The 16,569-nt window shown below is 37.4% G+C and overlaps 1 protein-coding gene across 1 annotated transcript in view; it reads left to right on the top strand.

Annotated features, from left to right (window-relative positions):
• The window catches only part of cers2b (ceramide synthase 2b), a 45,584-nt gene that overhangs the window by 11,612 nt on the left and 17,403 nt on the right, over positions 1 to 16,569 (top strand). Inside the window, exons 2-4 of the mRNA XM_079837415.1 lie at positions 13,214 to 13,387; positions 15,315 to 15,432; positions 15,520 to 15,638. Of these exons, the coding sequence (XP_079693541.1) occupies positions 13,215 to 13,387; positions 15,315 to 15,432; positions 15,520 to 15,638 (410 nt within the window). The 5' untranslated portion in view covers position 13,214. The remainder of the gene's footprint in view (positions 1 to 13,213; positions 13,388 to 15,314; positions 15,433 to 15,519; positions 15,639 to 16,569) is intronic.

Raw genomic sequence — 16,569 nt, 5'->3', positions numbered from 1 at the left:
ACTTCAGTTGTTTTAAAGTGCTTTATAAATAAAGTTTGATTGATTGATAGGGTTAGGGTTTGGTTGAGGCATAGTTGCATGTAATTATGCATGATTTACTGTTTTTACTATGGTAAGTACATGTAACATATGTAACAAGGACACTAAAATAAATGGTTACCTAATGAAGTGTAACCTAACTCTTCTGATTATCAAGCATATCTCGTAGTTTAGCAGCAGTAGACTGCATTTTACGTCTATCACTGATTTGTGCATTCATTTTGGGCTTTTAGGGAGGAACAAAAGTGCACCGCTGTGAAGGAAAGAAATGTCCACTAGACGGAATGTGGCACAAAAATCGTTTTACCTCGATTATCCTATTTCCATAATCGTTACATGCCAAGATCGATAATAGAATTCAATTAATCGCACAGCCCTAGTTTCTTGCTGTCATTGCAGTGTCTCCGTTACTGACAGTTGAATTGCTAAACGTTAGTACTTTGAAAACTGCTCATATTCCTTTATGTGACAAACCTTCAAAATGCAAATTGATCGTCTTTTTCAGACATCTGGTAGAACTGCCAGACCGGTGAATGTAGTGAATTAATTTTAGCTACACTTAGAAAAGTTTTGCTTCTTCTGATGAGCTTTTATAGAGTATTTAAAATGATCATTGGCTGATAAAAATCCGATAGGAGCATTTTTTGTTGTGTGTGTGTTGTGTTTTCAACATGATCACTTCAACCACCTCCTGATATGAAGGACTGCCAATGTCTGATTCAATTACAGCAGTATTCAGAGTTTAAAAAGGCTACGTTCACAAATTCACGAGCTTCTGCGGCACATCAGCTTATAAATGAACACGTAAACACTGATTTCAGTGTCCTCCATCTTTACGTCTGTTATTGTTCTTTTGTGAATGCGGGTCAGTTCGAGACCATGATCTGTTCAAACTCTCAATTAAAAAAAATACACACCCAAACAAATAAAATCTGAGCACATCTGAGCAGTAAATCAGACTTGAGTACTAAGGCTTGCAATGTCAACAAAGTTATACATTCAATCTGTGCAGTGTTATTATTCTAAAGTAGTTCAAAGTTTAGTCTTTGAACATGCAAACAGAGTAAAAGTTTGCGTTCTTTTAAGTCTAACTCTGTGGTCACAACGTGACAAATCAATCTTCAATTGTTAACACGTCTTCACCTAATACAGATTTGCAGATCAGAGTTCACCAAACTTTGTATCAACTGAGTTGAACTTGTATGGCAAGCCATTTTGACTTTTATTAATTCCCAGGATATGAATTATTGATATCAACTATTCAGTTTTCATTAGTTAAAATGCTAATTCTTGATGTCAGGAATTTCATTTCCACTAGTAAAAATGTGAGTAACCAACCACGTAATTATTGATATCAAAAATTATTATATTTTACTAGTAAGAATTGTATGTCTGATATGTGAAACCGCAAGCGCTGTGATTGGTCTGCCAGAACCCCTCCCTCAGGGGTACACACACTCCCTCTGCATGTGTAACTGCACGTCGACACAGACAACAATGCAGAAGTATAAATGAAAATTGACGCATAGCCCACGGCATAGAGGCTACGGCGCAGGTCCGAAGAAGATGTATAAATCAGCCTTAAGAAATCAATTCTTGATATCAAAAATTTTATTTGAATTTCCGCCTCTGAACTTGTGAAAATACAATTACTGATATCAAAATTATCGTTTTTACTAGTTGAAATCTAATTTTTGATGTGAAGAATTCGTATTTCTGCAAGTTATTAAATATTGCAAGCTGTTTTGACTTTTATTAATTCCCAGGATATGAATTCTAGATAGCAAAAATTGTATTTCCACTAGCTAAAATACTAATTCTTGATATCAGAAATTGGATTTTTACTTGTAATAATGGCAATTTTTTATCTCAGGAATTACATTTCCACTAGTAAAAACTTTAATTTTTGATGTCAACAATGACGTCATCAGTCGCAGAAATACGAATTCTTGATATCAAGAATTGAATTTCAACTAGGAAAAACTATACTACTATACTAAACTATTTATCTGTGTATTTCACTGGTTAAAATCACCATAGGCTGCCATTCAGATTCAATTGTTAATATTATTAATGATGTTTCTTACTAGTTGAAATTCACATATCAGAAATACAATTCTTACTAGTAAAAAACTTTATTTTTGATATCAATAATTGTGGTTACTAGTGCAATATTTGATATCAATATTTTGATTGTCACTATATGACAGTTAATTTCTGAAATCATGAATGCGAGTGTTACTAGTAAGAAAGCCTTTTTATATATCTGAAATTACTCTCCTAATTATTAATATCAGAAATACATTTTCAGATATCAGAAATAACAAATGTAACATGTTGAAATATAATTACAGTTACATTATCAAGAATTAACATTTCAACTAGTGAAAGTTGAGTTCTTGATATCAGGAATCACTATTTTTACTAGTAACAATGTAATTATTGATTAAAAAAATTATGATTCTTACCAGTAAAAATCATAATGTTTTTAAATCAATAATTACAAGAAATCAATTGATATCAAAGATTGAATTTGAATGGCAGCCTATGGTGATATTTAACTAGTGAGAATACATTTTTGATATCAAGAATTCATATTTCTGCAGGTAATGACGTTATTTTTTTATATCAGGAATTCACGTTTTTACTAGTGGAGATGTAATTCCTGAGATCAAAAATATCCATTGTTATCCAATTCCTAATATCAAAAGTGAAATAGTGATAAGTGAATGGTTGATATCAAGAATTCATATTCTAGGAATGAATAAATGTCAAAACGGCTTGCCATATAACATGTATTCTAATTTTTTTTAACTGAGCTCTAATGCATTTGTATAATGGTGAAATTGGGTTTGATTCTTCAGAACAGGAACAAAAACTCTTTGACACAGGATCCTTGTGGACTATAGAATTAGAAACCGATGATTTAATTGATTGACATTGGGCATGCTATTATACAGACACACTGGTGTTGGTTCAGCTGCCCGAACAGACATCTCATCAGCAAAAAGCATCCCGCAACACAGGCAATGTAATTACTACACACAACAAACCCGTTTACACAAGGCCACTGATAGACATTTGACTCCCAAATATTTGTTGCTGTCTTTACAAACACTGACCAGACTGCACATGCTGCTGTTGAATCGTTTACACGTTTTCAGTTCTTGGCTTGTCATTGACCGCCCGGCACGAATGACAAACAACCCACCACAGCATTACTAAGCAAAACCTCAACCAGTGGAAATTTGACAGCTCCTCCACCTGGACTCGTCCATCACTGAGTTTGTTAAACCAGCTGTGATTCCACTGATTACGACACAAGTGATGTTAATGTGCCAGGAATATAATTATGTAAATTCATAAGCAATAGTAATCTTTGTATTTCTAAAGCAAATGATGTGGCGCTTGTCTGTGCAAACCCCAGTGCCTCAATGGTAAGGTGTTGTGAGTAGTTTGCAGGTCATCGCTATGTGTTACTGTGATGTTCTGAGTGGTTGTTGACATGTTGCTATGCAGTTGCTAGGTGGTTTCTTGCTGTCTGAAACTTCTGGTCTCTATACATGACTCAGCTCCCTCTTTCAGTGGAAATCCGGGGGATTTTTTTAAAGCTTTTTTTATTCTCTACCACACAAAATCACGAGTATACTCGCTTAGAAAAGCATGTTCACAAGAGTCGTGCAATTTGAAGTTTATTCAATTGATATCCCTGCCTAAAAAAAAACAGCTAAAACCAGCCTAGGCTAAGATGGTCTTGTCTCCCAGGCTGGCCAAGCTAGTGTTCAGCTGGTTTTTTAGCTGGTCTCCCAGCTTGAAAAAAGTGTCCAAACCCCTCTAAAACCAGCCTGGGAGACCAGCTTAAACCAGATACATCTAGATTAAAAACCAGCTAAGACCAGCCAACCAACTTAGGCTGGATTTAGCTCAGGGTTTTTTTTTTTTTTCAGATTTTACAAATCAATACTTATTGTTCGATCGATTTCATGCCCTGTGATTGTTTCTTGGTGAGAGGAACACAGTTTAGATTCTTTCTCATCTATCCGATCAACTGATAATATAATCAGTGCTTATCTTAATCTTGTCCAATCAGCTGGTGTAATTTCAGAGGACGGCCAGTGTCAGAGCATTTGACTTAGTTGAATAAATAATTTATAATGTCTGACGCATATCTGAGATTGTCTGATGAGTCAAACGAGTGGCATTAGGCATCATTAGTGCTCTATAAATAGACTATAAGTAGTCTTTGGTGCTGTAAAATACACAGTACACTCTTTTCCAAACGACACAAACATACAAATAAAACATACTCTCCTTTTAAAACTGCTATATTGAATTATTTAATTATATTGTAGTTGAGCAAGTGCTCTGAGATGAATGGGAATGTCAATGGATAGCTCTGCTAAGGTATTAAACACCCTTGAGAATCAACACACATGCACAGGCACACACATAGTATATCATTCACACACTCACTCCGCCGAGTTTCCAGCGATCAACAAAACCATGTTCCTCACAAAACGCTTTACATACTTCCTCAGGCTCCTGCTAGACACACACACAATGCACTGATAGGTTCAGCAGAGAATGGCCAGAGTGGAGTCACATGACCTGAGCAGCCAATGAGGGTTTAGCTGCCATGAGCGGGACAGGGCGTCTGACCCTCACAGGCGTGTCTGACTGCTGAAAAGGAATGCTTGCATTAACACAAGTTCTGAATCAACACAGCAAAAGCGTTAAGCTGAACTTTATCTGACCATAGGCATGACTCATGGCATGTTGGCACACTATTGATGCGTTTCACTTCTAAACACACTTTTCTATACTTTTAAAAAGAGTCACTGGTTACGGAAATTATATACTTTAAAATAACATGCTTAAGTGTGAACTGAATGTAATGTTTTCTGCAAATAAATGTTTTATAATTCATATTAAATGCAATTAGCTGAACTTCAGAGTGCTTTTTTTGACCCACTTAAAGGCATACTTCACCCAAAAAGGAAAATGTCATCATTTACTCACCCCCAAGTTGTTCCTTCCAGGCTTGTATGAATTTCTTTCTTCTGCTGAATACAAACAAATATATTTTGAAGAATGTCATTAAGTCAGTGGCTGCTGTCAACTGTTTGGTTAACCATAATCTTCAAAATATCTTTTTTTGTGTTCAGCAGAAGAAATAAACTCATGCAGGTTTGGAACAACTTGAGAGTGAGTAAATTATGACAACATTTTAATCCAGACTGCCATCACTTCCTGTGAGTGAGGTCAAAATTGCGGCCGGGTCATAGATATATACATAGAGACCTCATTAGTGCCTGCGTGGATCATGGCGTGGATCGCTCGAATGAGGAATCTACGTATACATATCTATGACCCGGCCGGAATTTTGACCTCACACACAGGAAGTGATGGCAGTCTGCAGAGCTGAAGCGTTCGTCTGATATGAGGTGAAATTAATTGCATAAATACCGTTCGGTTTCTCTCAGAAACCGATCGTTTCGTGTCTTAAGACATCAATGTGTCGTCACGAGCCGCTGGGTTTAATTTGAAGTTGTCTGTCCATGTTTTTTTTACTCTAATAAAATTAGACTCCATTGACAAGCATTATATGAGTGACACACAGCAACGGTTGGAGTTAAAAATCTTCATTTGTGTTCTACTGAAGAAACGAAGACACCTACATCTTGGATGCCTTAGGGGTAAGCAGAAAAACATCAAATATTCGTTTTTGGGTGAACTATCCCTTTAAAGTGTACATAAGTGTGTTAAACAGTCCTGAAAGTGTACTCTCTTTAAGTGCACTTAAAGGGATAGTTCACCCAAAAATGAACATTGGCTGTTAATTTTCTCACCCTCAGGCCATCCAAGATGTAGCTGTCTTTTTTTCTTCTGTAGAATTGCAAAAAAGATTTTTAGCTGAAACTGTGGTCCTTGGTGATTCATATAATGCAGTCAATATAATAAGTTAATGGCTACCGTCACTTTGAGAGTAAAAAATACTAACATGTACAGAAAAAACCTCAATGTTTCGTCAGGAGCCACAGGTATTCATTTTGTTTTACCTGTATATATATTTTTTGACTCTCAAACATGACTTTGTGGCAAATATGGCATTATATGAATCAACAAGGACTACAGTTTCAGCTAAAAATCTTCTACTGAAGAAGAAAAAAGACACTTACATCTTGGATGGCCTGAGTGAGTAAATTAACGGCACATTTTCATTTTTCGGGTGAACCATACCTTTAAGTGGCCTTTTATTTAATTAATATATTATCTGTAAGTACAGTGTTTTAAAAAAGAACATTTAAGATTTGATGTACACTACAAGTGCACATTAAATAAATACAATTAAGTGCACTTATTTTTCACAAGGGCACTCTCTGCTACATATATTACAGGCACAATTTGAAGTGAGGCACAGGGAACTGAATTGCAGCGCTCTGTTCTTCAATCCTATAGATGACGAGCGAGATTTTGATCAGTGTTTGTGTAAAAGTGTTGGCCATAAAACAGCACCCAAACTTTAAAATAGAAGTGTGTTACAGTGATAATGGTTCAATTTCTTGTAAAACTGACATCTCTTAAAGGAACACGCCACTTTTTAAAAAAAAAATAGGCTAATTTTCCAACTCCCCTAGAGTTAAACAGTTTTACCGTTTTCGAATCGATTCAGCCGATCTCCGGGTCTGGTGGTAGAAAATCTTAACTTTTAATTTTCCGTCGGTCTTAGTACACGGTCTTAGTAAAATATCGAGACTCTTTGGTCATTTTGTTTGAGCGAGATGCTAACGGTCTAATCAGATTTAATGATCTATGCTAAGCTATGTTAAAAGTGCTACCGCCAGACCCGGAGATCGGCTGAATGGATTTGAAAACGGTAAAACACAACTGTTAAACTCTAGGGGAGTTGGAAAATGAGCCTATTTACATAAAAGTGGCGTGTTCCTTTAAATGTAACTCATGGGATTTAAAGGAAAAGTTCAGCCAAATTAACATTCTGTTCATTTATTCACTCTAATATCATTACAGACCAGTATGTTGTTATTTTCTGCTGTGGAACACAAAAGTGAGAAATTTGGAAGAATTTATGACAGTAAGTTCATAGTTCATAGTGACTTAAGCCCAATTTATACTTCTACATCGTAGGCTCTGTGTTGCACACGTAGCCTACGACGTACCCTGACGTGCACCTCTCCAAAAATGTAACAACGCGTCACTTTTACGCGGACCGCAAGCGCTGTGATTGGTCTGCCAGGACCCCTCCCTCAGGTCAATAAATAAATAAAAAAATATAACTCTTATGTGTGTGTGTCCAGAAATGGGATGATAGTTTCATCCTTACATCTGCTATATAACACAATATTTTGTAGTCCAGTGAATAAATACATAGATCCGCTGTGTATAGTTTATTTATTTTCTCATTAAAACCAAAGATGTTAATCAGTGATTGTATATCAAGAACAGGGACACATTTGGGTGCCGTTCGTTTTGTGATTTCAACGGAACGAATAAAGTCGCCGCAACAGCAATCGATTGAAGTGCTTGTCTGTGCACGAGCCACCGATACTGAAAACAGCGGCCACGAGCACTCGGCATGATTTCAGAAACGCATTCCAGCGCCAGATCGCCTCTTATGTAACTCTACTAATCAACCAGAGATGCTTCATTTGTATTAGATACAACAACTCAAGATGCAAGAAAAGTCGCTTACTCCGACAATGTACACAAACAAGCTGCTTCTTCTTCGGCTTTTGCCTTGATACTGGATTACACCATCAACATGCCCGTGGACACTGCCTACTAGTGGTCTGCATGTGGAATTGCACATTGACGCTGACAACAACGCAGAAGTATAAATGAAAACCAACGCGTAACTTGCGGCGTAGAGGATACGGCGTTGGTCCGACGCAGAAGTATAAATTAGCCTTTATGAACCTACTATCTCCATAAAGCATCATAAATGTATTTAAAGTAGCCAAAGTATGAGGGATGAAGAACACAGAAATTTAAGTTGTTACAATTGAACATCTTTCTCTCTGCTGCAGCTCTCAAATGAAACATGGCATCTTTAGGTCGATTACACCTGGTATTAAGATGCATTTTGGTCGATCGGATCACATGTGGACGACACTAAATACAGGTGTAAACGGGGTCGAAAACGTTTTGAGCTTGTTCACTTTCGATCTCTTCCAGAAGTAGTTGATAACGCATTCAAACGGATTGCTTTTCGTAGTGTGAACTCTCATGTGAATGTGTTCAAACAGCCACAAAAGTCCGCCTGCTCTCCGTTGTTCCAAACCTGTATGAGTTTCTTTGTTCTGCTGAACACAAAAGGAGATATTTAGAAGAATGTTTGTAACCAAGCAGATAGAGCAACCATTGACTACCATAGTAGGGAAAAAAATACTATGGTAGTCAACGGTTGCTCTTTCTGCTTTGCATTCTTCTAAATATCTTCTTTTGTGTTCAGCAGAACAAAGAAACTCATACAGGTTTGGAACAACTTGATGGTGAGTAAATGATGACAGAATTTTCATTTTTGGGTGAACTATCCCTTTAAATGAGCAGTAAACATTTGGAAAATTCGACACTAATTTTCTTAAAAGAACCTCATTACGTTTGTCTGAATTCTGTGAATTCATTCCTCATCTCCTGAGCGGTGTCGTATTATTATTCTGTGATGGGGTGTGTGAGTGGAGAATAACAATGAAGGCCACATCTGGTTGAGCTTGCCCTCTCAGAGGGGTCAGCGAGAGGAAATACAGTCAGTGAAACACAGATCAGTGTCTGTCTCGCTGTACAGTGCATGGAGCTCTAGTGTAGGGGGATCAGTCACATGTCATTTACTGCTCTGGTGATTGGCTCCAAAAATAATGCTAAACCTCTTTGATTGATACCATTGGTTGTTGATTGGTTTTTGAAATGTGGGCGTGGCACTCAAAATTGAATTAGTGGCGGGATTTAAGCAGACTAAAAGAACATACTTGAGTGCGAACTTAAAGGAACACACCATGTTTTTTGTAAATAGGCTCATTTTCCAACTCCCCTAGAGTTTAACAGTTGTGTTTTACCGTTTTCGAATCCATTCAGCCGATCTCCGGGTCTGGTGGTAGAACTTTTAGCATAGCTTAGCATAGATCATTAAATCTGATTAGACCGTTAGCATCTCGCTCAAAAAAATGTTTTGATAGAGTTTAGATATTTTTCCTATTTAAAACTTGACTCTTCTGTAGTTACATCGTGTTCTAAGACCGACGGAAAATGAAAAGTTGTGATTTTCTAGGTCGATATGGCTAGGAACTTTACTCTCATTCCTGCGTAATAATCAATGAACCAACGTGACAACCTGCTTGCACAAGGAGCGTGCTGGGGACTATTTTCAGGTACTATTTCAGGTCTTCCGTGTGTGCCTCCACGACGCATGCACGAGAATATGACGCAGATCCGGCGTTCGGACACATGACCCAGAAGCGATTTGTTTACAAGCAGAGGAAGACGCGCGTATCTAAGCTGTTGAATTCTACATTGATCGTGCTTTAGGTCTCGGCGTAGTTCTCAAAATGGGGCTTAAGTGTGCATTTAATGGATTCCCGAACGCTGGCGCTACGTCATATTCTCGCGCATGCGTCGTGGATGCACACACAGGAGACAAGAACAAGTTGGATAAAGGTGTTATTTTGATTTTTTTTTGCGCACAAAAACTATTGTCGTCGCATCGTAAAATTATTGTAGAGTCACTGTGGTGAGATGGACTTTGTAACGACGTTTTTAGTGCCTTTTATGGGTCTTGGGAGTGTAAATGTACTGAATGCCAATGGAGGCCTATCTGAAGCCTTTCTCAGCCATCAGCTTTCAACAAAAATATCTTCATTTGTGTTCCGAATATGAACGGAGGTCTTACGGGTGTCGAACGACATGAGGGTGAGTAATTAATGACAGAATTTTCATTTTTGGGTGAACTAACCCTTTAAAGCCAGTCGATGCTTTTCAGTTTATTTGTGCAATATGCATCAGATGGTCAGATTCACAGATTCCATCAATCTATCAGAAAACAATAGGGGAAAAACCAGGCTGCTATAATTAGCATTTCTGAGGAAGAACTCGTTTATGTGGTTGCCATAAGACGTCATCAACTATTACATTTACTGCTGAGATATTTCCACATCTGACTACAAATGCACATTTCCCAATCATGTTTCTGCTTCTTTCCAATGTGCAACCCTTTGCAGAAACTGCTGCACTATTATGTAACAAAATGCTTTATTTTATAGTGTCCTTGTTACATATGTTACATGTACTTATCATAGTAATAACAGTAAATTATGCATGATCACATCATGCAACTAACCCTCAACCAATCCCTACTCCTACCCTAACCCTAAAGTATGTACATGTTGTTAATTAATATTACTCAATACTTAAACATATAAGTACACTATAACAATGACACCTTAAAATAAAGTGTAACCCAAACAATTAACTGCGATAGGTTGTTTTAATGCTTTGGTCCAGCTGCATTTTCCTGCCTGAGTGGTCTGTTACTATGACACTTCAAACCTGGTGTTTTCAGGAGCAACAAATCCTCCCAGCTGTGTCTTTTACAACCCTCAGTGCTTCAGTCAGTTGCATCAGTGACCACATCCTTCCACTCTTTGTTCTCCATCTTAGTTCTCCGTTTGGTAAATTCGTTGAGTGCAGTTTCAGACTCAGCCCTGAAATACGTAAAACATTAAATGTAGTTTCACAGTTTTTAATTAGACTATATGTGTTAATGCGGTGACGGTCTGCGGTTGAAGCTCAGACTATAGACGTGTGATTCGAGGAATCATTCATATCTGGAGCTCAAACGCTGCAGGATGACGAACTTTAAAACTTTCTATTTGAGCTTTTGAAAAATTGTTAACCCTTAATATGAGTAATACCCAGAAGCATCGTGTACATTCAAAAGCACAGGTGGATTTTAAATGTGACTTTGAAAATTCGTTTAAAATGAGTTTGCCCCCTTAGATCATGTCTTTAGTATGCACCAGTAATAATTAGGAGACCACTGGTCACCGCATCACACAAACCTCAGGTGCATCTGGGCAGATCACACACAACACATCTGCCTTAAAATCCCCCTTGCCCTGTCATAAAGCACACATGCTCTTTCTCTTAAAATGAAAATAAGCACTCTAACTCAACATTTAGCTTATCTAGATCAACTGTGGTCTGTTCTGAGGTTGTAACTTAACCAGTCACTCCACCCACTTAGTTGAAGCCTGTGGATAATCTGCAAGTCGAGTGTAAATCCATCAGTATAATTGTCTAGGAGCCAAAAACATCTGTAAGCTGCTGTATGTTTAAAAGATGTTTTAAAACAGCATTGTACGAAGTAATGTCATATGTGACCCTAGACCACAAAGTACCACCAGTAATAAGGGTATTTTTTTTTTAATTGAGATGTATATAGCTTCTGAATAAATAGCTTTCCATTGATGTATGGTGTGTTAGGATAGGACAATATTTGGCCAAAATACAGCTATTTGAAAATCTGCAAAAAAAAATCATGGTTAAAGTTGTCCAAATGAAGTCCTTAGCAATGCATATTACTACTACTAATAATACATTTTTGACATATTTACGGTACAAAATTTATAAAATATCTTCATGGAACATGATCGTTACTTAATATCCTACACTGTAGAAAAAAATATTTAAAAAGTAAGTTACCTGGTTGCCTTAATTTTCATTGAATAAAGTTCATTGAAATTTAAAATTTGAGTTAATATGAACATTTGAGAATCGACATCACCATTTATTCAAATATTATTGAAAAAAATTTGTAAGCATATTACGTAATTGTGTTTTATTTGTAATAATGCAGTGAAACTGCAAAATTGTGCTATTTTCATGATTTAGCACTTTTTTTATGTGGTTCAGATACAATAATATTTTGAGTTTCTATTTATTAAACCAATTTCCTTCATTGTATTAACTCAAATGTTTAATTTCAGAATATATAGTGTATATATATATTCAGAATTGTGTATATAAAGTCAGAATTGCGTGTATAAAGTCAGAATTGTGTGTATAAAGTCAGAATTGTGTGATAGTCAGATTTGAACTGTGTATAAAGTCAGAATTGTGTGTATAAAGTCAAAATTGTGTGTATAAAGTCAGAATTGTGTGATAGTCAGATTTGAACTGTGTATAAAGTCAGAATTGTGTGTATAAAGTCAGAATTGTGTGATAGTCGGATTTGAATTGTGTGATATAAAGTCAGAATTGTGTGATATACAGCCAGAATTGTGTGTATAAAGTCAGAATTGTGTGTATAAAGTCAGAATTATGTGTACAAAGTCAAAAAAAAAAAAAGAGAAAAAATGGAAAAGGGGAAAATGTTTTGCCTTTTTGACAATGACTTGTGTTTATAAATAGCCCCGTTCCTTTTTTTTTTGTTTTGTTTTTTGTTTGTTTTTTGTTCTGTTGTTTTCTGTTTAGTTATTCACTTTTGTATTTTGACTACATTTTGGTATGTGTATACTCTCTTTCCCCTACGAGAGTTTTGTATTTTGCTGTTTTTTGTCAAAAAAAAAAAAAAAAAAAAAAAAAAAAAATGTTTAATTTCAATGAACTCAAAAATTTAAGGCAACCAGGTTACTTACCTTTTTTAAGTTAAACCAACAATATTTTTTTTTTTTTACAGTACTGATTTTTGGCATAAAAGAAAAATCAATAATTTTGATCCATACAATGTATTGTTGACTGGTTTTGTGACATATGTCACTGTTTAACATGGCCCAGTACATGTACCCATATCAGATTTTATAACACAGTTGTGTTTGCTAAGGCAACACTACTATTTTTGTTCATACTGAGGGATAGAGTTTTAGAACAAACAACATTCAATGTGTGTGTCGTCCTGCAGTGTTTGTGCTCCAGACACAAATGATAAAAAGTGCTCTATTTTCACTTGCTGTAGCAAAAAAATGGGGGGAAAGATATGAGCCATATCTAGAGAAGTAGTTCTCAACCTTTTTGACTCCAAGGCCCCACTTTGTCCGAGACCGTATGGATGGATGGATGGATAAATGGATGGATAATTGGATAGATGGATAATTAAATGGATAATTGGATAGATGGACAGACAGACACACCCGCACATCTTTCTCATCATCTTTGTGTTCTACAGGATGTTGCAGTGGTTGAGTGAAGTGTTCTGGCAGGAGCGTCTGTGGTTCCCAGAGGGTTTGGGATGGGCTGACCTGGAGGACCGTGATGGGCGGGTCTACGCGAAGGCACGGGATTTGTGGGTGGCATTGCCAATCGCCATCCTGTTTATGACTATTCGACAGGTCTTTGAGAGGTGGGTCCAAAGCTACATCTCTACACACGTCTTTCTTTTGCTCTCTGTTTAACTGTATGTACTACATGCCTTTCATTTTGGTCTCTTTCTCTCTCTGCCTCTGTCTGACTTGTTTATAAATAGGTCTTCAGTTCTATTTGTGTCAACATGCTTTTTCTTTTATGTCTTGCGTCACTCCCTTCGTTTTACTCTCCCATCCCTGTCTCTCTTATCCTAAGCTGTCTTTGCATCATCTCATTGCTTTCTCATTAATCCTGTAATTCGTTTTTTATTATTGTGAGTATCAAAGTTAAGGAATAAGAGACTGAATTAGGATCCATGCACTAAAATACACAGAAACACATAAGAGCTCAATCAAATTTGAAACCGAGCCAAAGTCACAAGTCACTATGTATTAATCAAATGAGGGTCAAAAGGGCAATGTCATTTAAAATACATAGTCCAAAAAACAATACAGGAGCAACAGAAAACAATGGTCCATAGACTATAAATATGGATAATTAAGTGATCTATACACAGATACTACACTGCCATTCAAAGGTTTAGAGTTGGTCTGTTTTGCTCACCAAGGCTGCGTTTATTTGATGAAAATACAGCAAAAACAGGAATATTGTATAAAAAAAAATATTACAATTTAAATGGTCAAAATGGTTGTCCCCTTGGAGAGGTACGTGGAGGAATTTTTGGAGTAGACATACTCAAAGGTAGCAACTCATAGCAACTCAGCTTGTAGCAACTCATAATGTAATAACTGCACATAATGTAATAAGTATTACATTATTATTGTACAATAATAGTGTAGTACTTATTAAATTATGTGCAGTTCTTACATTATGTGCAGTTACTACATTATCACCAGGAAATGATAGAATATCAGTAACCCAGTACATCAATTATGTTCTATGGCTGGATGGTTCTGATTTTGTTGTGGAGGAAATGGATGAGGAACATGCTTGAGACTATCCAGCCCCTTTTCTGGTTGCAATTGTCTACTCCAGTCCTCCTCAGGCCCTCACCCAAATCCTCCACGGACCTAGAGCCTGAGCCCGCAAACAACAGTAAGCCAGAGCCCACCACAGACCCGGAGCCTGAGCCCACCACAAAGCCCATGCCAGAGCTGACACGCCTCGGGTCTTCCAGTCTCCAGGTTCGCCTTGGCATTTTGGATCCCCTGTCTCTGCCACTAGCCACTGAGCCCGTCACTCCACCATGGCCCTTCGACCAGCCGGCTCCACCTTGGCTCTTCCCTCCAGCTCACTCCAGCTCTGCCTTGGTCAGTTGTCGCTCTGCGTACGTCTCTGACTTCCGGGGCTTCGGATGCGCCTCGTTCCTCCACCCCTTTGGCTCCGTCAGGCTACGCCTTGGTCCTCAGTCTCCCTGGCTCTGCTTCAGTCCTCCGACACCCTGGCTCCACCTCGGCCATTCGTCACCATGGCTTCGCCTGGGTCTCCAACTCTCCTGGCTCCACTGCTGGTGGTCCGATTTCTGACTCCACCCTGGCTCCTCCCACCATCGGTTCTGCTGTGGGCATTCATCCTGGCTATTCTATAAGTTCCCTCCTGGCTCCTACTGTCTTTGTTTCCTTTCTGGCTCCTCCCTCCATCATCTCCTCTGTGGTGGTTCCCTCTGTCAGCCCCCCGTTGGTCACGCCTCTCTCCAGCTCCACGTCCTCCTCCAGAGCCCTCACCCTCCCTCCTTTGTTGGACTGTTGTTTTTGTTGAATAGAAAGTTCAAATATATATATATATATATATATATATATATATATATATATATATATATATATATATATATATATATATATATATATATATATATATATATATATATATATATAATTATTTTTTATTTTTTTAATCAATTTAATGCATCTTTCCTGAATGAAAGTATTAATTTCTTTTTCTTTTAAATCTCCCTGTATGTTCAGATATGTTGCTACACCACTAGCCTCTCTGCTGGGCGTTAAGGAAACGGTCAGAAGGCGAGTTACACACAACCTAACACTGGAGTCCTACTATTGCAAAACAACTAAAAACCCTCCACAGGTGCGTACACTGCTATCTGCCCTTAGAAATGAATCACAAATTGCCCCACACTACCACAACAGCTATTATTTTGTTTTTACTACCCAGAGTTCAGTAGAGAAACTGTGCAAGCAGACGGGATGGACAGAGCGACAGGTCCAGCGCTGGTTCAGGCGGCGCAGGAATCAGGACAGACCCAACCTTCTCAAGAAGTTTTGTGAGGCCAGGTACAAACACAACACAGTGTTCCCTGTTCTTCACATGCCCTTTCTATAGTCCTGTTACCATGGACCATTTCCAATGAGATGAGCTGCTAATGTGCGAGATTAAAAGCTTAAGTCTGTTCTGAATAAAAGGCACTGGTGTTTGATCCCACTTATTCAATTATTCATATGTTTACTTTTAACTTTTAAAGGCTCTTTTGCATGCAGTGGTTTTCAATCCTGGTCCCGGAGGCCCACAGCACTGTACATTTTTCTGACACACCCAGCTCAGGTTTTAAAGACCAATGCATTGAACTCTATGGCAAGAAACAGTGCATTCAGGATGAGCATAGTAACCAAGGATGTTCTCTATGCGTAGCATTCACATTCATCTCAATAGTGTGGGAACACCCTAGATAATGTCACTGATCACGTAGTGGAGAAAAAATCTTGTGATGCACTGACATTTTTTTTTTTTTAAAGAAGCACCGAAAATTAAATTAAAGTTTTAAAACCCATTTATTTAATAATCAACACTCAAATTAAAGCTGAGTTGTATATAAACTTTTAAAGTGACCCTGTTATGGTTTTCGAATATTACCTTCCATGCAGTTTGTAATATATCGGTTTGTGAATGTAAATGGTCTGCAAAGTTTTAAAGATCAAAGTTCACAAAAAAAAAAGTTCTTGTCTCCTAAAAATAAGAACCGATTCTGAACTGCTGAAACAAGTCCTAGTGATCGTAAAAAACAAAAACAAACTGTAAACGTCCTAATTTCAGTGAATGATTTCATCCCTCCAAAACTAAGTATACATTTTCAGCCAAATATTTCCAGTTATCAAAATTTCGGTGCATCACTAACTTGTTATATAATGAAATATTGTGCTTATATGTTACTTGAAGAAAATGTATACACAGCTTTTCTTTTAAAGTTCTTTTGACTATAAATGGAAA

Source organism: Gobio gobio (assembly GCF_949357685.1).
Source record: "Gobio gobio genome assembly, chromosome: 15".
Lineage (NCBI taxonomy): Eukaryota > Metazoa > Chordata > Actinopteri > Cypriniformes > Gobionidae > Gobio > Gobio gobio.
The sequence above is the reverse complement of the archived record's forward strand: the minus strand, read 5'-3'. Positions and strand labels throughout refer to the sequence as shown.